At 57.7% G+C, this 27206-nt stretch overlaps 1 protein-coding gene across 1 annotated transcript in view; it reads left to right on the top strand.

Annotated features, from left to right (window-relative positions):
• Cacna1i (calcium channel, voltage-dependent, T type, alpha 1I subunit) overlaps nt 1–23542 on the top strand; it is an 86071-nt gene extending 62529 nt beyond the window's left edge. Inside the window, exons 12-36 of the mRNA XM_013024817.1 lie at nt 247–364; nt 499–654; nt 1079–1172; nt 1739–1941; nt 2426–2884; nt 3289–3389; nt 3945–4068; nt 4353–4421; nt 5007–5191; nt 5342–5468; nt 5734–5859; nt 6649–6738; nt 8462–8654; nt 9188–9339; nt 10514–10623; nt 11197–11330; nt 12824–12894; nt 16271–16349; nt 16866–16987; nt 17513–17851; nt 18030–18176; nt 19283–19405; nt 19543–19708; nt 21318–21514; nt 22625–23542. Coding sequence (XP_012880271.1) covers nt 247–364; nt 499–654; nt 1079–1172; nt 1739–1941; nt 2426–2884; nt 3289–3389; nt 3945–4068; nt 4353–4421; nt 5007–5191; nt 5342–5468; nt 5734–5859; nt 6649–6738; nt 8462–8654; nt 9188–9339; nt 10514–10623; nt 11197–11330; nt 12824–12894; nt 16271–16349; nt 16866–16987; nt 17513–17851; nt 18030–18176; nt 19283–19405; nt 19543–19708; nt 21318–21514; nt 22625–23257 — 4318 coding nt within the window. The 3' untranslated portion in view covers nt 23258–23542. The remainder of the gene's footprint in view (nt 1–246; nt 365–498; nt 655–1078; nt 1173–1738; nt 1942–2425; nt 2885–3288; nt 3390–3944; nt 4069–4352; nt 4422–5006; nt 5192–5341; nt 5469–5733; nt 5860–6648; nt 6739–8461; nt 8655–9187; nt 9340–10513; nt 10624–11196; nt 11331–12823; nt 12895–16270; nt 16350–16865; nt 16988–17512; nt 17852–18029; nt 18177–19282; nt 19406–19542; nt 19709–21317; nt 21515–22624) is intronic.
• Nucleotides 23543–27206: the final 3664 nt, after the last annotated feature.

The raw sequence follows: 27206 nt of genomic DNA, 5'->3' as shown, positions 1-27206 counted from the left end.
TGATGGCTCTGGGGAAGGTCCTCCCCACCCCAGCCTCAGTATTCCTGTCTACAAAATGGGAAGATGGGACTAACGTTGCCTCCCCCCCCTCACCCCACTGAGTCGTCCTGAGAACGGGCAGGCAGCTCAATGCGCAGTTGCACTGCACCGGTTTGAGCTTGGTGCGCATGTGCCCCTTGACCCTCCTCTGAGCTCAGAGAACTTGCACCCTGCACCTTGTGAACTCTCCTTCCCTGCCTCCCACAGCATCCTCGGGATGCACATCTTTGGTTGCAAATTCAGCCTGCGCACAGACACGGGAGACACAGTCCCAGACAGGAAGAACTTCGACTCCCTGCTGTGGGCCATTGTCACGGTGTTCCAGGTGAGAGGCTGGAGCCTTGCACCCTTGTGTTTCTGGTTAAACCATCCTGGACAGCAGGCTTGGGAGGGCTGAAGTGACTCAGGCTGGGTCTGGGCCGGGGGGGGACCCAGCACTGACTCATGTCCCCCCAACAGATCCTCACCCAGGAGGACTGGAACGTGGTCCTCTACAACGGCATGGCCTCCACCTCCCCCTGGGCCTCTCTCTACTTTGTCGCCCTCATGACCTTTGGCAACTATGTGCTTTTCAACCTGCTGGTGGCCATCCTGGTGGAGGGCTTCCAGGCTGAGGTGACCGCAGCCCCGGTGTGGGGGAGGGTACCTCCATGGGGCGAGCCCCTGGGCAGGGGAGAGGCAGCCTGGGGATGGGGGAGGGCTGTGACTCAAACATCTAACTGAGGTGGCGAGCTCTCTGGCACAGAAGGCATGCAAAACAGATGCCGTGGGCTGAAGGGCCAGGCCTCTCCACCTGAGATTCCAAGGCCCCCATATCTGGGTTTCTAGACCCAGCTTCCTTCTTTCTCGGAGGCTTTGGGGACAGTTTTAATCAGGCAAATAGATGTTTGCAGCCTAGGTCGTCATTAGCTGCTTTTGTCCTTTTTCTAAGCCTCAGTTTCCTCACCTATAAAAGGGAAGTTGAAATAGCCATGGCAAACTTCAGGATCTGGGGCGGGGGGGGGGAAGGGCTACGTTGACCTCTGCGCTGCTCTCCTAGGGTGACGCCAATCGCTCCTACTCGGATGAGGACCAGAGTTCTTCCAACATGGAGGAGTTTGACAAGCTCCAGGAGGCCCTGGAAGGCAGCAGAGGTAAACAGGTTTCTGCTTGTCCCCCAGAGCCAGAGGCCGTCCCTCGATATGCAGGCGGGCACAGGGCTCCGGCCTCCTCCTCAGCGGAGCCCGGGCGTGGGGGTTGCTCATGGGCGGCTCATGCCCTGTTTCAGTTTTTCCATTCACAACTAAAGGAGGTGCTGAGTCTCAAAGGGAGGACGCCATTCATGAACTTTCTAGAAGCCAGCCAGAGGGGCAGCTACAGACCATAGATTCCCGTGGTTAGAATCTTGGGGCCTTAGGCGAGGCCGGGGTTCCACTAGAGCACTTGGAACAAATCTCTCCCAACCCCTGCCTAGTGCTTCCACAAGCCAGGCACGCAGCCCTTGCCCGCCTCCCTCTGAGTGAAACTCATCCAAGTGTGGAAGGCCAAGGACTCAGGCAGAGTAAAGAGTCCCAAAGGCTCATGGGGTGGGGTGCAGCCCAGAAGACTTTCTGGTGGCGATGTCTTCTCAGAAGAGCTCTCCATTTCTGCTAGGGTCACATCTATTGCTGTTTCTCGTTCTCTTCTGTCTATTGTCCTCTCTGTCATCTTACTCCTCCAGATCCCAAGCTCTGTCCAATCCCCATGACTCCTAATGGGCACCTGGACCCTAGCCTCCCACTGGGTGGGCACCTGGGTACTGCCGGGGCTGTGGGCGCCGTGCCCCGCCTCTCTCTGCAGCCGGACCCAGTCCTGGTGGCCCTGGACTCCCGCAAGAGCAGCGTGATGTCTCTGGGCCGGATGAGTTACGATCAGCGCTCCCTGGTGAGTCCTCTGGTGGGCGGCGATGGTGCTCCTTGATCTGGAGTGGGGGGACCCTGTTTCCAACCCAAGCTAGGGCACCCCGCTATCCCACCCAAATCAAGCATTCCTGATTTGTCACTCCTGGGCGCCCAGTGCCAGAGAATGGCCTGGCAGCAATTAATGAATGGTGTCTACCGTAGGCTCTGGTAGAGAGAACAGGGGTGTCATCTTGACAGCAATAGGTGGGGTAAATTCTTGGGGGGCCATGTAGACTAGAGCTTGAATCTGTCCTTTGCTATATGACCACAAACCAACTGCTCTCCATCTCTGAGGCTCAGTTTCCCTCTCTGCAAAACAGGAAGATGGTCCTAACTTCCTGTGGGTTCCCCATGAAAAGTGAGTGGCAGGAGGGGGTGGAGTGAGTCCAGCTCCTCCCTCACCCATTGGCTAGGCTCCTGTCCAGGGCATATGTTGGCACTGACCCGGGGCCTGGCCTCCCCTGTAGTCCAGCTCCCGGAGCTCCTACTACGGGCCATGGGGCCGCAGCGGGGCGTGGGCCAGCCGCCGCTCCAGTTGGAACAGCCTCAAGCACAAGCCACCTTCAGCTGAGCATGAGTCGCTGCTGGGCAGCGGGGCCCGGGCCTGCGAGGGCGCCCGGGATGAGGGGCCGCCCCGCCCCGTGCCCCTCCACGCACCCCACACCCACCACCTGTACCATGGACCCCACTTGGCGCACCGACATCACCACCATCGCCGCACTCTGTCCCTCGACACCAGGGACTCGGTGGACCTAGCCGAGCTGGTGCCTGTAGTGGGCACCCACCCTCGGGCTGCCTGGAGGGCGACAGGCCTGGTACCTGGGCATGAGGACTGCAATGGTAGGATGCCCAGCATCGCCAAGGATGTCTTCACCAAGATGGATGACCGCCGGGACCGAGTGGAGGACGAGGAGGAGATGGACTATGTGAGTAGGCCCGGCTTGGTGGGCGGGGCAAGGCGATGGGCGTGCCATGGAGGGCCTGGTGTAGAGGTGGGTGGAATGATGGGCTTCTGTTGAGTGAGGCTGGAGGGGCGGGGCCAGAAGGACCAGGACACAGGCCACCAGCTGGACTATGAATGGGCAGGAGCTGCAGTAGGTGGGGTTAGGGGCGGGGCATGTCTGTTGGAGGCGCTAAGGGGCTTCTGCAGGGTGCATAGAGTCAGAGCTGGGCTTGCTCTGGGGGAAGAAGCTCCTTCTTGCCCCTCCCCACACCTGCCATGGAAGGGGGAGAGCTCAGAGGTCACTCAGCGACCCTAGTCTTCTGGACGGCCAGGTGGGGCCCCAGAGCCCAGCACTGACCCTCCTATGCCTGGCCTTCCCCTTGCCAGACTCTGTGCTTCCGTGTCCGCAAGATGATTGATGTCTACAAGCCTGACTGGTGCGAGGTCCGGGAGAACTGGTCTGTCTACCTTTTCTCTCCAGAGAACAGGTGTGCAGGGGCTGGCTTGGGGTGAGGGCTGCAGTGGAGGTTGGTGACTTGTCCGGGAGGGCGAGCTCTCTCTGCCAAGCAGGGCAAAGCCATTGAATGATAGATACACTACCATACTGCCGGTGGTATCTGCCCGGGAAGAGGCGGGTCCAGACATCCATTCAGGGCTTTCCTGGGCACTTCCTATAGTCTAGGTTAGCCCAATACCGAGCACCTGGTTGGACAGATCCTGAAGCAATTGGGGGTTCTCACATCCAGAGTGGCATCAGAAGGCTTCCTGAAGGAGGAGGCCTGTGTTAGGCTTTGGAGGTAGCTAGATAACACTCAGTTAGGCAGAGTGAGTTTGGAGTTATGAAGTGGACCGACTAGCACAGGTGAAGGGAGCAGCGGAGGGAAAGCCGAGGGGACGTGAGATGGTGGGATGGTCCGGGTGTGGAGTTGGCACCTGCTGTGGGTCAGAGGGCAGAGGAAGAGTCCTGAGTGGGCTTGTCCCTCTGTCTTTCCCTGGCTGTCCAGGTGGGAGGCAAACTGACACTCTTGGTGCCTCCTGCCCAGGTTCCGGGTTCTGTGTCAGACCATCATCGCCCACAAGCTCTTCGATTATGTCGTCCTGGCCTTCATCTTCCTCAACTGCATCACCATCGCACTGGAGCGGCCCCAGATTGAAGCTGGCAGCACTGTAAGTTGCTGCCCTCAAGCAGGGCAGGGGGCCAACCTGAGGGGCACAGCACCAGGGCCTACCCTGGCCCAGAGTGCCCGGCCCAGGGAACCCTCAGCAAAGCCAGACACTGGGCCCAACCACGGAGGGAGGTGCTGGCAGGGAGCTTGCTGGGGGGAGGGAGGAGGGAAGTCTGCCTAGATCTGAGGAGTGGCAGCTTCTCCTGGCTGCCCCTTGGAGAGTGGCCACGTGGCTGGGCAGTTGTGGCACTCCTTGGGGCCCATGGCATCTCCTGGCTCTTTTAGGAACGCATCTTCCTCACGGTCTCCAACTACATCTTCACAGCCATCTTCGTGGGCGAGATGACACTGAAGGTTGCTTTGGCTTCACCTGGATTGCTCCCATCCCTAGATTGGGGGGGGCAGGGCGGGGCGGGGTAGGAGGGCAGGGGTGAGACTGGCCTAGGTCCTGCCCCTTCCTTAGCTTGTCATTGGCCATCAGCACCATTCCACAGGCTGGGAGACCCGCCCTGGCTGAGCTCCTGACCCAGCCCCTGGGGCCTGGAAGGGGTCGGTGGTACCTCCCATCCACCCTTCTGAGAATCAGACCCCACCAGAAAGGCGAGTACAGGGAGCAACATAGCTAGAGGAATAGAGGTATCTGTGGAAGTGGGGTACAGGGTGCGAGAAAAGAGCTCCTCTGAGACTTCCTAGCACTGTGGCCTTTGGATTGGGTTTGTCGAAGTGTTGGGAGATGCTAAAGGGGCAGTGTCCTGGGTCCTGACTTTGCCCCTTCCCTGCTCATTGCCCTCACTGGGACAGCCTTGAACTGTCCCACGCCCACCACCTCCACCTGCCCGTCCTGCCCCAGTGGCTGCAGGTGGGCTTGACCTTGCCCTGCTCCTTCCCCTCCCCCCTCCCCAGCTGCCCCCAGGGCCCTGACCCCAGCCCCACCCCCAGGTGGTCTCGCTGGGCCTGTACTTTGGGGAGCAGGCCTACCTGCGCAGCAGCTGGAATGTGCTGGACGGCTTTCTTGTCTTCGTGTCCATCATCGACATTGTGGTGTCTGTGGCTTCGGCGGGGGGAGCCAAGATCCTGGGGGTCCTCCGCGTCCTGCGTCTCTTGCGCACGCTCCGCCCACTGCGGTGAGCACCCTGGAGGCAAGAGAGCTGGGGGCGGGGGTGGCTGAGTTGTTCTGGAGGTCGCAAGGGTTTAGTTGGGACAGGGGCTCCGGGCCGAGGGGGGGCTGGCTCCCTTGGACGATGGCTCACGATGCTGCTGTCTGCTGTCCCCAGGGTCATCAGCCGGGCCCCAGGGCTGAAGCTGGTGGTGGAGACTCTCATCTCCTCCCTGAAGCCTATCGGCAACATCGTGCTCATCTGCTGTGCCTTCTTCATCATCTTCGGCATCCTGGGGGTACAGGTGAGGGGTACCTAGTGTGTGTGGGGGAACAGAGCAAGGGCTGCACATTCCTGCCTATCTTAACCTCACTGCTGCTAGCCAGCCTGGGGCTCAGGTGGCCCTGGTGGAGCAGCCATGCTCTTAGCCAAGAGGAAGGCAGAGCACAGCCCAGATGCCTGAGCCTAGGGCAGTGTGACTGCGGGGTGGGTCTCTCCTCTGATTATGACCTCCAGGCTCCAGGAGCCCTGACCTTGCTCTCTTCCCCTCCCTCCTTCCCCCCCCCCAGCTCTTCAAGGGCAAGTTCTATCACTGCCTGGGCGTGGATACCCGTAACATCACCAATCGATCTGACTGTGTAGCAGCCAACTACCGCTGGGTTCATCACAAATACAACTTTGACAACCTGGGCCAGGTGAGCACTGCCCACCTGCCTGCCCGCCTCGGTCTGGCCTGCCCTGCCTACTGTGGGTGAGAGTTGTTCAGTGTGGATGGCCCTGGCACCAGAGACCGGTCTGTGGACTTGTCCTGCCATTCTCGAGCCTGTCATGTTTCCCTTCCAAGCCTGTTTCCTAGTCTGCCAAAGGGGTGGGACACACAGTCTGCTTGAAGTATGCATGAGGCTAGAATTCCACGTGCAGGGCCAGGCCCACACCTCTGTTGGGCTCCAGTTAGGTGTGAGGCTGTGCCAAGTGCTTCAGCACCCACCTGCCACCTTAAAAAAGGGCCGGGAGAACTGGCTTGCTATCCACGTCTCCCGATTACTACCCTCTAAAAATCTCAGACTAGCCTGGCACTGGTAATTAATGCCTGTAATCCCAGCTACTCAAGAAGCTGAGATCTGAGGATTGCAGTTCAAACCAGCCTAGGCCAGAAAGTCCCTGAGACTTTTATCTCCCATTAGCCAGCAAAACCCTGGAAGTAGAGCTGTAGCTTAAGTGGTAGAGCACCAGCCTTGAGTGAAAAAGCTCAGTGACAGTTCCCAGGACTTGAGTTTACGCGCGCGCACACACACACACACACACACACACACACACACACACACACACACACACACACGGTTTAAAGCAAAACAGCAAAAGGATGAACATTTAAAGGCCTCTGTTCCTGGGTTTCCCAGACACAGAACAATGGGGAAACAGAGGAGGTAGGTGTGGCCCGGGCCATCCACACCCCTTATTTCGCCCCTCCCCATTTCTTCCAGGCGCTGATGTCCCTCTTTGTCCTGGCCTCTAAGGACGGCTGGGTGAACATCATGTACAACGGACTGGATGCTGTGGCTGTGGACCAGCAGGTGGGCATGGCTGGGAGCAGGCCAGCAGGGAGAGACATGTCTTTGGGGCCAGGTGATCAGAAACTTGTGCTAGTGACACTCAGAACCCCAGTGTCATCCCTCTGTCAGCCCACTCTCAGTGTCCTGGCCCTACTTGGCCCTTCGCATTGCTCTGTGGGTGGCATGAATCCTTGTACACTTGCTTCTGCAAATCCCCTGCTCTGCGGGGGGAGGGATATCCCAGCTGCTTCCCGCCTGGAGGGACATGGCGCCTGGTGGGTGGACAACCAAATGCAGAAGAGGAGAGGGGCTGAGCCAATTGGCAGAGGGACAGCAGGTACCAGCCTGAGGCGAGAGAGGCAAAGTGAAAGTCTCAGGAAGGGGGGGGAGGAGCCAAGACTCCACCGTTCTCTAGCCAGGGGCAGCAGTTTATTCCAAGGGAACAGGGAACCATCCAAGGAGTTATGGGGCAGTAGTGGTGCCCCCTGCTGGTCAGGCTGAGTGGGAGCACTTCCTATAGTCTGTTGAATGAGAGTGGATGTGGAGAGGGGCCTGGGTGGAGAGAGTCAGGGAGAGGCTGAGTGCCAGAGAAGGCCTGAGCCTTAGTTCCAAAGACTCCTCTGGGAGATGTCAGGCAAGACACAGGTCTGATCAGGGTTGGCTGGGGCCAGACCATGGGAGTCTGAAGAGGTGGTTGAGAGAAGGATCAGAAAGAATTCTAGGTCAAGACTGGAGAAATGGAGGCTTTGGGTAGCCACAGGCCCATTAGTAACCTGTAAATCTTAGCCTCCTGGAGCACATGTAGTTAAGGCTCTAGAAGCTAAAGGCAAAGGAAGAAAGAGTAATCAGGGATGAGAACTCCACCTCCTTGTCTGGTCTGTCCCTTGCCCTCAGCAGAGAATGTGCATGCCTTTTTTTTTTTCTTGTTTCTGAATGGATGAATAAGCAGGTGGGGAGATGGATATGTGGGTGAGTGGGTGGACGGGAGTAGGTGAGTGAGGGAGGGGTGACTGGTTGCATACGCAGATGGATGGAGGCGTAGCTAGGTGGATGAGTAGATGGCTGGATGGATGAGGGATTGGATGAGTAGGGCATAGATGAGTAAGTGGAGGATTGGGTGGTTGGTTGGAAGGATTAAAGGATGAGTAGATGGATGGGTGGGTGGATGGATAGATGAGTGGATAGGAGGATGAATGGATGAATGATAAATGGATGAATGAGTGGATAGGTGGGTAGATGGATGATTGGTTGGATAGATGAATGAAAGGGTAAGTGGATGAATGACTATAAAGGTTGATGATGGGTGGATGAGTGGTAGATGAGTTGATGAGTAGATGGATGGTTGAGTGATTGGATGGGTGGGTGGACAGACGAATCAGTGGATGGGTGGATAGATGGATGGATAGATGAATGGTTGGGTGAAAGGATGAGTGGATGGATGAGTATGTAGATGGATGCATACTTTCCAAGTAAATGATAGGCAAATGAGAGGGAAAAGATAGATGTCCACGAGGCTACAGCTGGAGCTGCAGGAAAGAGGCTTCTCCTGGCTGACCACCTCACTTTGCCAGGTCCAGGCTGGGTATTTCCTACCTGCTGCCTTGTTGAAGCTGCACAGCACCCTTGGTGGCAGGCTGTTGGCACCACCCCTGCCCTTGCACCCAGGCTTGGTGAGATCGGGGACCTTTCTCATGGCCCTGTGGGTGTCTGACTGTGCCCTTTACCTTGGATTCCACCCCTGCAGCCCGTAACCAACCACAACCCCTGGATGCTGCTGTACTTCATCTCCTTCCTGCTCATCGTCAGTTTCTTTGTGCTCAACATGTTCGTGGGGGTGGTGGTGGAGAATTTCCACAAGTGCCGGCAGCACCAGGAGGCGGAGGAGGCGCGGCGGCGCGAGGAGAAGCGTCTACGGCGACTGGAGAAGAAGCGCCGTAGTGAGTGGGCACTGCGGGATGGGGTCACTGCTACCTGGAGCCCCTCTCTGGGCTGCTGTGCCCCTTGAGGCCTAGGTCCGACCACAGCCTCCTAGACTTTGGAACTATAGACATCAAAGTGCCCTCTCCTGTGCCTGGGGTCCAGCATCTGCTGGTCTCAGTGCCCCAAGTCTATCAGTGCCCACCTGGAGTTCAGGTGACCCCACTGCCCACCTCAGTGGAGCTCTAGATGGTTCAGGCTAGGCAGAAGCCACGGCTGAGGCCAGCGGGCCAGCCCTGGACCGTGCGTCCTCTCCACGAGCAGACCTTGTGCTCCTGCTGTGGGCACATCCTGGCCTCTGCGCCACCCTCCCCTGTGCCTTACACTTTCCCTCATGGTGCCCTGGCCGTGTGGAGGAGACCTAACTCTGGACCAGAGCCGGGAGTGGAGCAACATCTTTCTCCTTTGCTTCCTCCCTCCCCACTGTCCCTCCCTCCTTTGTGCTCTGTCCCTTTCTTAATTTGTGGTCTCTGTCACTCCTCGTGCCGTGCAGAGGCTCAGAGGCTGCCCTACTATGCCACCTACTGTCCCACCCGGCTGTTCATCCACTCCATGTGCACCAGCCACTACCTGGACATCTTCATCACCTTCATCATCTGCCTCAATGTGGTCACCATGTCACTGGAGCACTATAACCAGCCCACGGTGAGCCACGGCCCTTCCCAGCCCAAGGTCATGTGCTGGGTATCTGACCTTAGCAACAGATTAGGGTGGGGGTGGGGTCAGCTAACAGCAGGATCCGAGAAGCTGCTCCATGCCAGGCCCTGTGTTGGCACTGCATGGAAAGGGGGTGTAGGACAGCCTGCCCCGGGGAAGCTCAGGGCCTGAGGTGGCAGGTGCAAGAAGAGGGAAGGTTAGAGGGAAGGTCACTCATCTCTGGTGGGTCAGAGGACATCTTAGAAGATGAACACCAATGACTGCGGTAGAGTAAATATTAACTCATTAACTCTTACAGCATTCTAGGGTTGTCTAGGTTTTATAGAGAAGGGAAGTGAGGCACATTCAAAGCATATCATATAGTCTGTGCTTTTAGTTGAATATACAGGAGACTGGGGGGAGGGCGTTCTGGGTGGGCACTGCTGGGGTCTGAGGTGGTAACCAGTCCCCAGGATCGTGGATGGCATGCACAGAGGGTGTGTGAGGTGAAGTGTTTCTGAAAGCCTCAGCCCAGTGGAGTCATTAGTCAAAATGCGGGAAGGCGGGGAAGGGGGGCAGATCCGCCAGATGAGGAATTGGTATCTTATTTCAAATGATAGAGGATGTGATGGACGAGGGGAAGGAAAAGGACACCATAGGCAGAATGAAACAGTAATTGTAGTGCCTCCAAATTAACATTAAAAAACCCAACATAATCATAGCTCACCTTTCCCCAGTGTTTATTCAGTGTCCAGAACTGAACTGTTAGCTCATTTAACTTTCACAGCAATTTTTTGAGGTAAGTGACATTGTTTTTTCACAATTTTCAGATTAAGAAGCTAAGTATCAGAGGTCACTCAATTGCCCCAGATATATATAGTGAATAGGAGTAAACGCTAAATCCTTATTCACATCTATATAATCTGGTCTGAGAATTCTTAATCACTACCTCATATGGCTTCCAGAGGGGGTCAACTGGACCAAATAAGCAGAAATAAGGAAAAAGGAAACAACGATACAAATAACACATATTAAGTAAGGTGGAAGGGATAAAAGCCTTATCATTATACTATATGTGAATGGACGAAATTCTCCCTTAAAAAAAGGCAGAGACTTTTCTGATTGGAGGAAGGTTATAAGGTAGTCCAGGAGTCCTAGATCATGTTTCCCTTTGCTCCTCCAGTCTCTGGAGACAGCCCTCAAGTACTGCAACTACATGTTCACCACTGTCTTTGTGCTGGAGGCTGTGATGAAGCTGGTAGCATTTGGCTTGAGACGTTTCTTCAAGGACAGGTGAGTGTCTGGACAAGATGGGGATGCATCCCTGAGCCCTAGAGAAGCCTGGAGCAACCAGAAGAGGGAGACCAGAAAGCATTTGAGCACTGATAGCTTGGGGCTCCCTGCTGCCACCTAGATCTCTGATCAGAAAGTGGTTAGGTCACATGGGTTGGGTACAGGGCATTCCACCAGGCCCTTCTCAGCTCATCTCTAGGGGATCTTCCACGCCCTGAAGGGTCTGCTTTATGCCAGCCTTCCATTTCAGAGGGAGCAAGGGAGGCTTAGAGAAATGGATGTTTAAAAGCCACCCAGAAGGAGCAGGTGGCTTGGAATATAGGCCAAGATGTCAGAGGCCATGCCTCTTCTCCTACAGGAGGCCAATGGTGCTGATTTGGCTCAGTCACAGACTTGCTTTGGGGAGTGGAGTCTCTCTGGAGCTGGACCCAGTGGTGTTTTGGGGGAGCTACTAGTGGGGGGGGCGGCTATAACAGGAGGGTGAAGAACTGAGAGGCATCTCCCAGTAAAGATGTATCTGGGCCAGTGCTGCTCCCCCATCGCCCCTCCTGCCTCCTGTGCCCCGCTGAGCAGGTGGAACCAGCTGGACCTGGCCATTGTGCTGCTGTCCGTCATGGGCATCACGCTGGAGGAGATCGAGATCAACGCAGCCCTGCCCATCAACCCCACCATCATCCGGATCATGCGAGTCCTGCGCATCGCCCGGGGTGAGGGCCAGGGTCAGGGCGAGCAAGGGAAGGGGGGGACTCACCAGCGCAGGCCGGGGGTGGGCTGGGAGAGGGAGGGGCTTCCTGCTGAGCAGGACTCAGGCGGAGCCACAGATCCCCCCTCCCGTGAAGCTCCTTAGACAAACCCTCACGCAGCGGCCAGTCTTGGTTGAGACGGAAGGAACTGGGCCCAGCTCTAGTTGCTACCTGGCATTTTTCCAGTTCTGCAGCTATAAGCATGTCTTAGTTTCTGCTTCATCCTCCCCCCATCCCAAGGTTATGCCCTATGCTGCTACTACTTCTGCCACTGCCTCCTCCTGCTCCTGCTCCTGCTCCTCCTTCTTTTTGTTGGTCATGGGGTTTGAACTCTGGGCCTGGGCACTGTCCCTGAACTCTTTAGCTTAAGGCGAGCACCCTACCCTTTGAGCCACACGGACATTCCTGCCTAGACTGGCTTAGAACCACAATCCTCAGATCTCAGCCTCCTGAATAGCTAGGATTACAGGCATGAGCCACCAGTGCCTGCCTTCTGCTCCTCCTCCTCCTCTCCTCCTCCTCCTCCTCTTCCTCCTCCTCCTCCTCTTGTCCCTCCTCTTCCCCCTGTTCTTCCTTCTTTTCCTGGTCCTGGGGCTTGAACTCAGGGTCTGGGCTCTGTCCTGAGCTTCTTTTGATCAAGGCCAGCTCTCTATCACTTGAGCCACAGCGCCACTTCAGTTTTCTGGTGGTTAATTGGAGATAAGAGTCTCACAGACATTCCTGTCCAGGCTGGCTTTGAACCACAATCCTCAGATCTCAGCCTTCTGAGTAGCTAGGATTATAGGCGTGAGCCACCAGCGCCTGCCTTATCATACTCTTCTCCCCCTCCCCTCCTTCTCCTCCTCTTCTTCTTCCTCCTCCTCCTCCTCCTTCTCCTAACTCCTTTGAACTCAGGGTCTGGGCTCTGTCCCTGAGCTTCTTTTGAAGCCAGCTCTCTTTCACAGCACCACTTCTGGCTTCTCTTGAGTAATTATTGCAGATAAAAGTCCATTCAACTTTTCTACCCAGGCTAGCTTCAAGCTGCAATCCTCAGATCTCAGCCTCCTGAGTAGCCAAGATTACAGGCGTGAACCACCAGTGCCTAGCATTCCTGTGCTTCTTCCCAAACCCTCCCACCTCAGTCCTACTTCTGGTGCTGCCTCTTGCTCTTCTACCTGTCCTCTGCCCATTGCCACCGTGTTCTGGACAAGTGACACCAGAGCCCCCTGTAGCCAAAAGAGGCGAGGATGCGGCTGTCACCCCTGCCTGCCTCATCACGGTTGATGCACACTCCCTCTCACACTTCACGCCCCTTCATTCTGGTGCATGCGTATGCATCCTCTTGGCTTTTAGATGCTGATCTCCACACGGGCATCACACTTTTGTGCATGACCCTGTTCACCCTGAATGTAACCCCCCCCCCATACACACACATCCTTGCAGCCCAGGCTGAGGGCTGGGCTGGTTGTCACCCACAGTGCTGAAGCTACTGAAGATGGCTACGGGCATGCGGGCCCTGCTGGACACGGTGGTGCAGGCTCTGCCACAGGTAAGAACTCCTCCTTTTCTCAGCCCCGCCTAGATATCGCCACGGTGAGCTGGGCCCTGGGAGGCATGCCTCAACTTCCTTCTCCCCAAACCTGCCCAGACTCAGGGCAAAGTCCTGCCTCTTCTTGGCCTCACCATATGGCTGCCAGTGCAGCTCTGGGTTCTGTCCTATGCCAGAGCCCTTGGCTATTCCTTGAGCAAAGGGGGAAGGCTCCCTGGGGAAGGGCCTCTGCAGGCTAGGTTGGCAGGAAAAGGTGGGGATGTGGGTAGAAAGCTCCTGACCTGGGTGGGCCTTCCTGAACAGGCAGGAAACTCCTGGTTCACGGAATGGGAGCTGGGGCTAAGGCCATGGACAGGGCAATTCTTCAGTCCCAGTACTGTTCTCAGTCCACCATCCCAACTGCTTGAGCTCCACTTCCCTCCTGTGCTCCAAGGTGAGCCTCACCCACACGCACTCACCAACTCATCTAATCTTACTGAGTTACAAGCATCTTGAAATCAAATCAATGGGCTACATCTGTAATCATAGCTACTTGGAAGGCTCAGATCTAGAACATCGTGAAGACAGTCTGGGCAGAAAAGTCTTTGGGATTCTGTTTCCAAAATACAAACCAAATCCAGCGGAAAGCAGGGCTGGAAGTATGGCTCAAGTGGTAGAATGCCAATGAAGCAAGTAAGCTGAGCAAGTCTGAGGCCAGGATAGCAGTGAGTTTGTTTGGTGTGAGTTTCCCAGTGGCCTAGTGACAAAGGGAAAGTGACGTGGCTCTGTTCAGGTCTGGATGGACCATAAAGGCTCTTGCTGGAGATGGGGTTTTCCTTAATATCTGGGAAGCTGTGGAGGGGATGATGGGCTGGACAGGAGCTAGGTTGCAGCCTGAAGTTGAGCCACAGGACCTGGGATCCAAGAGTGGGGCTTGGGTGTGCAATTTAACCCTTCATGCTTTGGTTTCTGTCATGATAGTGCATCAGGGTTCACAGGGCTGATGCTTACAAAGCACTCAGCACGATGGCTGAGAATGAGGGCGTAGGGATGGGGGTACCCAGGCCCCTTTGGCTTCTCCTCTCCTTCTCTGACCCCCGAGGGTCCTGAGCTATCCCAGGGCACATGAAGATGAGACCAGCCTTCAGGAGGTGACAGGTGATGACAGTTACAGTAACATCAGCCCTTGGAGAATCTTGTGCCAAGTACCACGTGATCCTGTGAGGGGGGCTGGGGCTTGCCTCTGAAAATCTAGTACCTGACGCCCGTGCTGCCCAGCGGCCCTGGGCATGTTCTTGCTTCTATGTAAGAAGGAAACTTCAGCTCTCTCTCCTCGGCTCAGCTCCATGCAGAGGAGAGAAGCATCAGGAAAGGCTCCCCAGAGGAGGTGGCCCACCCATGGGCCTTGAGGGGTGAAGAGAGAGACACTGAGCGGGGAAAAGACACTACAGGGGTCAGTTTTCCCCTGGCTTGCAGTGGGGGAGTGGGGGTGGATGATCAGGCCAGGAAGTTGCGGGGGGGTAGGGTGGGTGGCTGGGTGCCTGAGAGTCAGGTCACAGTCAGCCTTCAGCTCTGCAGAGAGCTTAGGCTTTGTCCCACAGTCCACAGGAGTATTGGACAAGGAGGACTCTCAGGCAGTTTCTTGGCAGTTTCTGGATGGGAGGAGAGGCTGGAGGCAGGGAGGCCAGTGAGGAGGTCGCTGTGGCCATCAGGTTCTGAGATGCTGAGGGAGGAGACTGGTAGAGAAGATAAGGAAGGCACCAGTGGGAAGGATTCGCTAGCCCCACAGAGCAGGGTGAGGAGCTGAGTTCCAGGGCCTCGACCACGCTGGTCTTCCTCCCTCCTGCGCCCCCCCCCCCAGCTGTCAGGGCTGCAGGCAGCCTCATGGCGCCCACTAAGTACTTGTTTCACTAATGAACAGAGCACCATTTAATTAGCCAGACACTCCAGTGCAGGGAGGCTGGGAAGGGAGCCCTCCCCAGGAGCAGTCTGTGATGGATGGCGTTTACTTCTCAGCAATTAATGCGAACGCCTTTTCCATCCACACGCACGGCCTTCAGAGGGCCTGAGAGCGGTTGCCTTTCCAGGCCAGGAACGTGTTGTGCGCTGGTGTGGGTAAAGACCGCCTCTGGCGGGTGGATTTAGAATCTGGGACGTTCTCTCCCGCAGGAGCCATGGGCTGGGGGTGGCTGTGTGTGCAGGAGGCTCCTGGGTTCTGTATGAGTTCCACACCCTGATTGTTTCCACGGTGAGCCTCGCGCTCACGCTGGCCTGTGGGGGCAAAGAGGACTTTCTTTTTCTCTTCTTTTCTTTTCTTCTTTTCTGTTCTTTTCTTTTTTTGTGGTCATGGGGCTTGAACTCTGGGCCTGGCGCTGGCCCTGAACTCTTCAGCTCAAGGCAAGCGTTCTACCACTTGAGCCACAGCGCCACTTCTGGTTTTCTGGTTAATTGGAGGTAAGAGTCTCATGGACTATCCTGCCTGGGCTGGCTTTGAACTGCGATCCTCAGATCTCAGCCTCCTGGGTAGCTAGAATGACAGGTGTGAGCCATTGGCGCCCGGCTTACAAAGAGGACTTCATCCAGCTTGTGAGGACTTTGTAGGAGAGATGATGATGGGGACGTGTGTTTACATCTGCACTGGAGGAATCAGGCAGGCTTCAAGGAGGGGGTGGCACTGCTGCTGAGACTCCTTCCTCTTCATCCACAGAGCCTCCCAGAGCACACAAGGTGCTCGGAGCACACGTTAGGAGCTGTGTGTCGGGGAAAGTGACTTCACCTCTTGGTCTGCCTCTGTTCCTCTGAGAAAGGGGGATAAATGATGCTGTGTAGATTATGGGTATAAGGGAGCTGAGGAATGAAGGACTTGAAACATAGCACACACACACACACACACACATATACACACACACACATACATATATAACGTATGTGTCATTGTATGGCTTGAACTCAGGGCTTGGCTGCTGTCCCTGAGCTCTTTTGTGCAAGCCTAGCACTCTCTCACTTTGAGCCACGGCTCCACTTCTGGTTTTCTGGTGGTTAATTGGAGATAAGAGACAGACTTTCCTGCTTGGGCTCCCTTGGAAGAGCGATTCTCAGATCGCAGTCTCCTGAGTGGTTAGGATTACCGGCGTGAGCCTGCAGCGCCCGGCTCATAGCAGCATTTTATTTTCATCCTGTGGCCTCCCTCTTAGGCAGGCGGACATGGACCTGTGTGCAATATCATATCTGCCCGACCTCAGGTGTTGAGGCTGGCCTGGGCTCCCCTCACTGTATCCTCCCTGCCTGGAGCTCTCTGCTCTGTCCTCTTCAGCCTCCTCCTACCTCCCACCCTCTTAGGCCTCTCCATCCTCCCCCCGCCCCCCACATCCTTGGCCCAGACTCTTTTTCCTCGCAGGTCGGCAACCTGGGTCTTCTCTTCATGCTTCTATTCTTTATCTACGCTGCCCTGGGAGTGGAACTCTTTGGGAAGCTGGGTGAGCGACTCCCTAGGCCTGGGGCGGGGGGACTGGAGAAGGTGGGGGGCAGTGGCAGGGGAGGCCCCTCTGCAACTGGGCCTCCACACCCTGTCTTGGTGAGAGCAGAGCTTCGGAGGGTGGAAGCTGGGGCCCTCTGGCCCCCCGGGGGCTTGTCTTCCTTGCCCAGGCCAGTGCCCGTCCCAACAGACAAAGTCCAGGACAGGGTGGTGTGCCACGCAGCTCAGGCCAGCTCAGCCCTGCACAGGGTCAGCTCAGAAAATGGGGTCTCCTGAGGGGCTGGCCCTTGCCCCTCACCCCTTGTCCTCTCTTCGACCCTGTCGCTGTTGGCTTGAAGGATGAGCGAGACCATTCTGAGCCTGAGTCCCAGGCTGGGTGCCACCTTCCCCAGCCTCAGTTTCTCCACCTGTGGGCTGGGCGGGGGTGGCACACATCTCTGAGGATTGCGGGGAGCGCTGGCTCAGGGTGGGCCGGGAAGGGCAATGCCAGTGGACCAAAGGCCCTCTGCCCTTTCAGTGTGCAATGACGAGAACCCGTGCGAAGGCATGAGCCGACACGCCACCTTCGAGAACTTCGGCATGGCCTTCCTCACGCTCTTCCAGGTCTCCACGGGAGACAACTGGAATGGGATCATGAAGGTACGCGTGGGTGGGCTGGGGAGAAAGACACCAGGGGGTGGTGGAGTCCAGCGTGGGTCAGGCCCTGGTGCCCTCTGCATGCCCAGCGCCCCACTGCATCCGAGAAGCCCAGGGACCGCTGGGGACCGCAGGACGCAGAGAGGAGGCACTGAGGCACTGCCCTGGTGTCATCGAGCGGAGGCGCGGGGGGCACCTCTGCTGGGGTCCTTGCACTACATTCAAAGCCAAGGCTTTGAGGCCTGAGGACAGAGACAGCCCCCTCTCCCCCCCATGGGAAGATCCTGGCCTTTCCCTCCCCCATCAGCGTGACCAGTGGGTGGAGCATGAGGCGGAAGTCAGGGAGGCGGGGATGGCAGGTGACCCAGCAGCTTCTTGGGCTGTGCTGGGATGGGGGACTGAACTGATCTCAAAGCCTCCTGAAGAGCCCGGATGCTACTCCTTAGGGCTGACTGTGGTGTGGGGCTGGGGGCTGGAGGCGAGGCGGGTGTGGGGACCTGGTCCTCACCACCCCCCTCCGCACTGCAGGACACACTGCGGGACTGCACGCACGATGAGCGCAGCTGCCTGAGCAGCCTGCAGTTTGTGTCGCCGCTCTACTTCGTGAGCTTCGTGCTCACCGCCCAGTTCGTGCTCATCAACGTGGTGGTGGCCGTGCTCATGAAACACCTGGACGACAGCAACAAGGAGGCGCAGGAGGACGCCGAGATGGACGCTGAGATAGAGCTAGAGATGGCCCACGGCCTGGGCCCGACCCCCAGACCCCCCTCCAGCTCCCCGGGCGCCCCAGGCCTGGGCCCCGCAGGCGCAGGCAGCGGGGGTGACCCAGAGGGCCGCCTGTGCCGACGCTGCTACTCTCCTGCCCAGGTAAGGGCGGGGGGGGACCCCAACATGCTGAACTCCAGAGCGTGGCGACCCTGTGATGAGGGGCTCAGGCCCAGGCCATGGGTACCAAGAACGGGAGGGCAGCTGTGTCCCTCCCACCCTGCAATCCGGGGACCCGACCAGTAATCCCACCTGTCCCCGCCCCGCCCCGTCCGCCTAGGAGAACCTGTGGCTGGACAGCGTCTCTTTAATCATCAAGGACTCGTTGGAGGGCGAGCTGACCATCATCGACAACCTGTCTGGCTCCATCTTCCATCACTACGCCTCGCCTGCTGGCTGCGAGAAGTGTCACCATGACAAGCAGGAGGTACCGGTGGCCGGGGGAGGGGACCGGCCCTGGTGGCCAGCATCAAGCCAGCAGGGCCAGGCTGGCCCAAGGAAGAGCCCCAGCTCTGGGCCCCAGGGGCTCGATGGCCCCTGGGTAGTGGTCACAGCAGACAGTCTCTACAAGCCTGGGCTTGCTGATCTGAGCTGTAGGATGGGGCCCTGGGGTGGTGTGGGGAGCTGTGAGGCCCAACTTCCTGCATTGTGTCCCCTCCCCCGCACAAGCTGGAGTGCCATGGGTGGCCCGTGGGAGCATTCAGCCTTCTGTGACAGGAAGGGGTCCCCTTAGCCCGCCCTCTGCCCCCATGGCTACGTTCCCCTTTAGTAGTCCCAGAATGTTCTCAGGGACCCCTGCTCCAGCCTTGGATCCCAGCCCCCCTCCCCAGGACAGTTTTCCTTGCGTGGTCCCCCGGGTTTGTCTCCAGCAGGTTCAAGAGCCCCTCGCTGCTCCCCTGCTTCTGAGCTCCCTGGGGGGTGGGGGTGGGGAGGGCAGTATGATTGTTCCCAGGGGAACTTGTCAGGGGCTGGAAGTGGAGGCTGTGCACCCCTGCTACCCTATGGAAGCATATTCCCCTGGGTCTCAGGCCCAGTACCCCCCGCCCATCACACCACACACACACACACAGGGCACACACACAGGGCACACACACAGGGCACACACACACACACAGGGCACACACACACACACAGGGCACACACACACACACACACACACACACACACACACACACACACAGGGCTGGCCCACATCTGGGGCTCATCAGACTGAGATCCAACGCTGCCCGGACAGACTCTTGGTCTGCAGCAGGCAGCCCACCATGGTGACCGCAGCGTGTGCTCCCGGCCTGCTGCTGGGCTGGAGCGCAGGGCAGCCAGCTGGCCTGGCTTTCCTCCGGGGAGGCTCTGTGTCCCTGTCACATGTTACCAGGCGAGGCCTCTGTGTAGGGAAGGCATTCCACGCATGCCCAGCAGGCTCATGAACTGCTGGGACCTCCGACCCCTTCTGGAGTCCCCCCCCCCTTCCCCAGTCCAGCTCAGGCTGCCCTGTCCCAGCCGTGAGGTTGACGCGTCCACCACCTCCCCCTGCAGGTGCAGCTGGCGGAGACGGAGGCCTTCTCCCTGAACTCAGACAAGTCCTCGTCCATCTTGCTGGGGGATGAGCTGAGTCTCGAGGACCCCACAGCCTGCCCACCTGGCCCCAAAGACAGCAAGGTGAGCCGCCGTGGCGGGCTGTCTGTGTCATGGTGCATGGCTTCTGGGGCGGGCTGCAGTGTGGTGAACCCAATCAGAGCAGCACCTCCCTACGGCCCCCTGCACCTTCCTGTCCCACCTGACCCCCTTTCCTGCAGGGTGAGCCGGACACGCCCGAACCCATGCAGCTGGGGGACCTGGGTGAATGCTTCCTCTCTTTGTCCAACACGGCGGTGCCCACCAGCCCAGAGAGCTTCCTGAGCGAGATGGAGGCCGTCCCCTTCAACCCTGTGCGGTCCTGGCTGAAACATGAGAGCAGCCAAGGTGAGGCCTGGGAGCCCGGCCTGCTTCTCAAGCTCCGATCAGGGGCATCTGCCTCAGGGGGAGTGAGGTGGAGATTTTTCCCTTCGGTATTTTTGTGCAGACTTATATTAGTCTTGATGGTTAACTGGTAATAAGAGGTAGACTCTGGAGTCTGATAGAACATCAGTAAAAGAGCAAGGGCCAACTAATGCTGAGATATGAGAAGCCAGGGGTAAAGGAAACTTCATGCTGAGGATCCTAGGAGATGGGGTGAAAAGAGAAACAGGCCAACACACGCATGCACACACATACACGCATGCACACACACACACACACACACACACAGACCCTTTGCTGTCAGGCAGAAGGAAAGCTACCAGATTACGGATTTTTTTCAGTGCTATATTTGAGAGGAGTTTGTTCTCCAGATTCTCACATAAGGTGATGTTAAACAATGGGAAGGCTGGTTTCTTCAATAACTGTTTAGTAAAATGCTCGGCCATTTCTCCTCAGGCTCTATGGCCAGGATCTGTTTGGAGGTACTCTGTGCTCTGGGCCTGTGGCTGGGCTGCTGGTACATGGCAGGGGACTGAGGGTGCTTGAAAGCCAAATGTGCTTTCATTTGGCTATCATCCCTCTTGGGGGGGGGGTTGATGGGAACCTGGCTTCATGGCACTGCCTGGGGAAATGGGGAGGACCCTACAGAAGAGGGACCCTGGGTTCTCTTCTGAGACTATACGCTGGGGCCTCCTAAGAGCTGAGAGGACCCTCCCTGGAGCTGTGGCCTTTCTGATGGACTTGGTAGTGTGAAGTGTGAGGCCCTATACTTCCTGAACCCAAAGCATGGATGCACGACCTGACACCACAGCTGGTTTTATTTTGTGCTAGGACTTGAACTCAGGGCCTTGTACTTTGACTTGACGTTCTTCTCATGGCTTGAGCCACATCTCTGGTCTGGCATTTTAAAATTCTTCTGTAGATTTTATGTGTCTTTTTAACTTTATTTTTAAATTGTTATTATCAAGGTGATGTATAGAGGAGTTACAGTTATATAACTCAGGGAATGAGTACTTTTCCTTTTGAGCAATGTCTCTCCCTCTCTCCCAGTTATTCCCTCCCATTTGGCATTTTGCTGCTTAATTGGAGATGGAGTTTTATGGACTTTTCTGTCCTGGCTGGCTTCGAACCTCAGTGCAGGGCTGGAACCAGCCTGGTCCTGTGAGGGTGTCAGGCCCAATTCAGTACCTACTGTATACTTGGTACTGGGCCAGGAACTCTGCCACTATTTCTTATTCTCACAGTCTTTCCTCTCCTCAGGGTGGGCATCTGTCCTCATTTCCAGAGGAAGTGATTCCTTATGGGCCAGGCCCTGAGCCAGATCTGTTTGGCTCAGAAAGCAGTGCTTTGGCCCAGTCCCTGTCCCCCAGGAACCACACCTGCCGCTTCAGTCGTTCTCTTTTGTTTTCACAGTGGGGAAACTGAGGCTCAGAGCCAGGGTCTTGCTCAGGGTCTCACAGCCTGTGTGTTAGGCAGCCTCCCCATGCCAGACCAGCAGGGGGACCCTCAGCGACCCCCTTCAGGGCCGTGCCTTCCCCCACCTGCCTCAGCTCCACTTCCTCTTCTCCCGTAGCGCCCCCAAGTCCCTTCTCCCCGGACGCATCCAGCCCCCTCCTGCCCATGCCCTCCGAGTTCTTCCACCCTGCCGTGTCTGCCAGCCAGAAGGCGCAGGAGAAGGGCACCAGCACGGGGACCCTCCCCAAGATCGCCCTGCAGGGCTCCTGGGCGTCGCTGCGGTCACCAAGTGTCAACTGCACCCTCCTCCACCAGGTATGCACAGAGGCCAGCCGGCCACCAAAGGCTCAGGGCGCCACCCCGCAGGCAGGGGGAGTTTGGGGAAGCTGAGGAGGGAATGCTGAGACTTGATAAGATAAATAAGATAGGCAGGACCAGGACCAGTCCTGGCGCGCCTGGGGGCAGAGAGTGTGGGAGGGTCCAGACGGTGGCATCTGGAAGGCCTGTGGGCCCAGCTTGAGGGAAGAAGGGGGTAACGCGGTGCTGGGATCGAGGAAAAATGTCTGGGGCAGGGTGGGGGAGGGGGATTTGATTGCTAGAGCTGCCCAGGGGGACAGGTCTGGAAATGGGATGTCTCAGCTGCAGGGTCCCCCTGTGCCGGGTCATGTGGGGCCCCACAGCTCCCAGGCTACCTGGGCACCACTGTGGGTGGGGAGATGGGGCCGTTCTGGCCCCGTACAATGGTGGGAACAAGACTGCAGGTGCTCTTGGCAGTCACACTTTCCCCCAGGAAAGGCCACCTCCCAGCTCTGTGCCCAGCTCTGAGTTACAGTGGGCCAGCAACACAAATTTCCTCCTCCTGTGTGTGTGCATGCTGTGTGTCCATGTGCATGTGCGTGCGAGTTCTGTTTAGCGATTGTGTGCTGAGTGTGGGAGGAGAGATGATAAAGCAGAATACATGCCCAGGAAGTCCAGTCTGTTGGGCAGTGACACGTGAGGAGGGAATGGGGCCACCAGAAGGAGCCGAGGGCTTGCTGTAAGGGGGTGGGGGAGCCTCATGATGGCTGGAGAGGGGTACAGGGAACCTCAGGCCAAGCCCCTGAGCCACCACAGCCCCGCTTCCCACCTTAGAGACTAGGGGTAAGCCAGGGGATCTTGCTTGTGTTGATGAGGCTCCAGGGGTGTGGCTTCTCGTAGGTGGATCCCAAGGGCGGAGCTTCCTGGGTGTGCTCCAAAGGGGCGTGGCTTATGATAGGCGGGGCTCCTAGGGTGTGGCTCCAGGGGGCGTGGTTTCCCTGGGCGGGACTCCCGAGGGGCGGGTCTGCTGAGAAGGAGGTCACCCAGGGACCAATCACCAGGTGATCCCAGGGACCGGGGTGTGGCCCTGCGGCGCCACAGGCAGCCTCATCCCCGCCTTCCTCGCAGGCCACCGTGAGTGACACATCGCTGGACAGCCCCAGCAGCTCGGCGGGCAGCCTGCAGACCACGCTGGAGGACAGCCTGACCCTGAGCGACAGTCCTCGGCGCGCCCTGGGGCCGCCGGTCCCCGCGGGTCCCCAGAGCGCCGGGCTGTCACCGGCGGCCCGGCGCCGCCTCAGCCTGCGGGGTCGCGGGCTGTTCAGCCTCCGCGGGCTCCGCGCCCACCAGCGCAGCCACAGCAGCGGCGGCTCCACCAGCCCGGGGTGCACGCAGCACGACTCCATGGACCCCTCGGACGAGGAGGGCCGCGGTGGCGCGGGCGGGGAGCACTCGGAGACGCTCAGCAGCCTGTCGCTCACCTCCCTCTTCTGCCCGCCACCTGTCCCGCAGCCATCCGGCCTCCCCCGGGCCAGGAAGTCCAGCAGCACCAGCAGCCTGGCCGCCCCGTCTGGTCACCGGCATCCTGCTGCCCCGATCCCCAGCCTGGCCCGGAGCCCTTCGTGGGCGGCTGAGGACCGCAGCAAGGACCCACCGGGCCAGGCCCAGCCCAGCCCAGCCTTGGGGCCCTCGGCGCCAGAGCTGCAGCCACCCCCCGGGGATCTGGAGGCCACAGATGCCATGAGCAAGAGGAAGAGATGAGAGGTGGCAGGGGCCGCGGCTGGTGGCCAGATGGATGCGTCTGTCCACCCGCCCGCCCCGTTTCACCTTCTTTTACCTCAGGAGCCAGGGAGCAGACAGCAATACTTTGTCCACACCTGGGAGTGGCCTGGGGCCAGCTGGGGCCAGCCGGGGCCAGCCAGGGCCAGCCCTCTGAGCCTGCGCCGATGGAGGAGGACCTGGGTTAGCCGAGGCTAAGATGTGGCCCCCACCCCCACCCCTGCGGTGGCCAGGTGTGGCCCTTCCAGTGCATATGCATACATATATGCAGATACACATATAGAGAGAGACAGACACATATATTTATTTATTTTTTTTACTGAGAGCTTATGACTTCCAGAAAGTGCTAAAAGTTGGGGGTATGGGCCAGGGGCCTTGTCTGCTGCTTGGCACACAAGCCTGCCCAGGGCAGGTGCTCTTATCTGGGTGTCACAGCTGCAGTTTTTAGGGTGTGTGCCTGGGTTGGGAGTAGTAGCTTGAGGAGGCTCAGGGCTCAGAGGCTGGGGAGGCAGGCAGGAGAAGAGGTGCAATTCAGGGTGCACTTTTTCCCCCCCTTTTAAAGAAGTCACTGCTATGGTTCCCCCACCTCCACCTACCTGTTGGGGTATCTGTCTTGTCCCTCTGATTGTCTAGTTGTCGTGAAGTCTTTTGTAGATACCCCTTCCCTGACATTGAGCACACAATCCCTGTTAGTTAACCAGCTAGATGTTTTCTTTAGGCAAATCAGGGGTGTGTAGTAGTGTGCTTAGGGCAGGGCAGGAGGCTGGGGGAGGAGGGGCTCTGGAGTTATGTGGGACCCATACCTCAGTGAGCACTGTTGCCCCCAAGGAGGCCTTTGGATGGGCGTAGTAGCAGAAGGATGCGGGACAAGAGAGATGGACTGACCAGTCACAGCATGCTCCCGGGCTCAGGGGTGCCCACCTGCACCCCCACAGGCACCTGTGGACTTGGGCAGTGGGTTGCACGGGACCTTACTGTCTTTTAGCCCCACTTGGGCCCTGAGCTACGTTCCTAGGGACTGTGCTCACCCATCCTAAGTGACCGCTTCTGCTCCGGAGCACTTCAGGGTCAGCAGAGATGGTCTGAGCACCTGCCCAAGCCTGGGACCAGGCCCCTCCCCACACCAGCTTTTTTAGCCTCAGTCTGGTTTCCTGGAGACCCACATCCTTGAACTCCTGTCTGCCTGTCCCTGGGTCTCTGTCTCACCGATCCTGAGCTGCAGGGCAGATTTAACTGTAATGCTTATCAAACAGGGTCAAGACAGGGCGGGTGGGGGGGGTGTCTCTTTTTCCTATTTGAATAGTTATGCATTTATTTCAGTATTTATTAGAAAAAATATAATGTATTGAATCACAGACATATTGCTTAGGCCCCACTAAGTTCTAAAGAGTGGGCAGATTTAAAGTCATGAGTCCTTGCCTCTGTCCAAGCCTTGCCCAGGCCCCTCCCACAAGCCCTGACTTCACGGCAGTGGGTGCTGGGGCCAGCTGGCAAACCATGGCTGCGTGGCTAGAGTCTAAAATTGTCTCAGCTGGCACGGGACCCTTCAGGCTGGGCACTGCAGGGAAAGGGGGAGGGAACAGAAGGCAGGAACAAGGCGCCATTGGTGGAAAGGAGTGGCACTCAGAGGGCCCCGTATGCTGTTGGCCAGCTGGGCTGGCCTGGGCCCTTTGGGCTTCCTGGGGAAAGGCTCTGACACTGTCCAGCTCTAGCTTGAACTGTGACCCCAGAATGAGCAGGGGATGGCGTCTGGGCAAAGGGACAGGCAGGGGCAAGGACTGGTAGGACAGAAGCGGGCCTCCTGGAGGCAGAGTCCTGTCCGGGGATGGGTTTCCTCAGGGTCCCAAATGCCTGCCCTGGGCATTGGCCTTGATCCCGTGCAGGGCACCAGGGAAGCTGTGTGCGTGGCCAGGACTCACCCTCGGTGGATAAAGCGTGAGCAAATGGCCTCTCCTCCCTTCCCGATCCAATGGCCTCAGCCCATGCGTGTCCATCACCAAAGCACAAACTCCTCCCAGTGCACATGGGCCTGGCTGTGGGGAGAATGGGGACCCAGGTGCCGATACCCCAAAGTCGTTCGCTTGCTGGTGGCAGGCGGGGGACTGCAGCATCTCAGACAGGGACCTGAGTTCAGCTGGGACGGTGGCCTGCTCTGGCCCCTTGCTCACCCCTGCCCTGCCTTCTGCCCTAGGCCCTCTTCCCCCGTGCCCCCTCCAGGAGGACGAAGCGTGCACAGCACCCGCCTGCCTCCCCTCACTCCCTTGGGGCCTACTGCTTCCAGGGTCCCCTCCAGCCCCCTTTTGCTGCGCTGTGTAAGGGCTTGGGGTCTTAGAATCCGCTCTTTAGCCCAGACACACATATCTTTTTGTCTTTGTGCAATAATCAGTGTTCCTGGCAGAGCTAGGGCCAAGCTGGGCCTAGGGGGGAGGAGACAGAAGCCACCTCCTCCAGGAAGCCCCCCGGCCTGGCTCTGCTGCTGTGACAATAGCATCCCCAGTCACTGTATAGTTTCTATGGCGTGAACAAACTCCCCTCCTAGCTGCTGACAGCGCTGGCCCCAGTGGCCTGGCACAGAGAAGTCCAGCGGCAGCCACCGCCAGCCAGCGTTGTTTTCAATAAAATCCCCGAAGCTGATTTAGGACTTTCTCTGTGTATCTCTGCTCTTCTTCCCTTCCAGGGATGGGTGTCAAGCGGAGGCAGGGAGGGCAGGGGCTGGGGGATGCTGTCTTTCCTTTGGGCTGAGGTTTGTGGGGCAGGGGCTGGGGGATGCTGTCTTTCCTTTGGGCTGAGGTTTGTGGGGCCTGGTATCTGTCAGGGGTCTAGAGGCATGTCCTAGGGGAGGTGGCGGGTGGGCTCTGGTGCCGATGGGTGGAGGGCTTCAGGGTGGGGGAGGAGGCAGAGCCTGGCATCCGGTCTCTGGAGGTGGCAAAGATCTAGGGTAGGAGGATCATATGGGAAGACGAATCTGCTTACCTCCCCTACTGTTTCCTGGATTTGTATTGCTGGTCTTGTCAAGCCTCTTGGCTGCAAAGGACAAAACCCAAGTCAAAAAGGAAAAAAGATGTAGAGCACGAGAGAAGGAAAGGACAGGAGAAAGAAGATGGGAAAGAAACAAAAAGGGGAAACTGGTTTTGTGTGTGTGTGTGTGTGTGTGTGTGTGTGTGTGTGTGTGTGTAGTCCAGAAACAGCTGGGTGCTGGTAGCTCATGCCTGTAATTCTAGCTATTCAGGAGGTTGAGATCTGAGGTTCATGGTTCAAAGCCAGCCCAGGCAGGAAAGTCTATGAGACTCATCTTAAATATTCTCAGAAAAAAAAACTGAACTGGAGCTGTGGCTCAAGTGGTAGAGTGCCAGCCTTGAATACAAAAGCTCAGGGACAAAGCCCAGACCCAGAGTTCAAGCCCCAGGACCAGTTAAAAAAAAAAAAACCCGACAAAAAACCAAACCAAACCAACAGAGCTTAGAAATAGAGTTGTCTTTAGGTATAGCTGGATCAAGGGATCCAGTAGTAGCCTTAGTTCTACTCTTGGTTCTACTGCTTCTGTTACTACTTCCCTCCTGTGGCAGAAGCTACCAGCTGCCCCAGGCTTAGACCTAGCCACCATCATTGATGACCAAGAGCTTCTCTGCAGGCAGCGAGCTGTTGAGTCTCCCTGCCAGGGCTGGCTGGGGTACACACTCTGAGGGGGATGGTGTGGGCCGGGCCGGAGCCCTGCGCTCACTCTGGACTCCAGAGGCGCCACCCTGTACCCCAGAGTAGGAAAGAGAGAGAGAGAAAAACCCCAGACAATTGTGTGTCTGCTGGGAGGAGAAGCTGACCACAGGGCCCGCATGGTGGGGGGGTTGGTGGGGGCTTCTCATCTGAGCCCCGCAGCTGGAGGCTGAGATCTGACACAAGCCGCCTAGACGAGGCTGGGTCAGTCAGAGCAGAT

This window comes from Dipodomys ordii, unplaced genomic scaffold, assembly GCF_000151885.1.
Source record: "Dipodomys ordii isolate 6190 unplaced genomic scaffold, Dord_2.0 Scaffold79, whole genome shotgun sequence".
Taxonomy (NCBI): domain Eukaryota; kingdom Metazoa; phylum Chordata; class Mammalia; order Rodentia; family Heteromyidae; genus Dipodomys; species Dipodomys ordii.
Note: the sequence above shows the minus strand (reverse complement) of the source record. Positions and strands in the feature narration are given on the sequence as shown.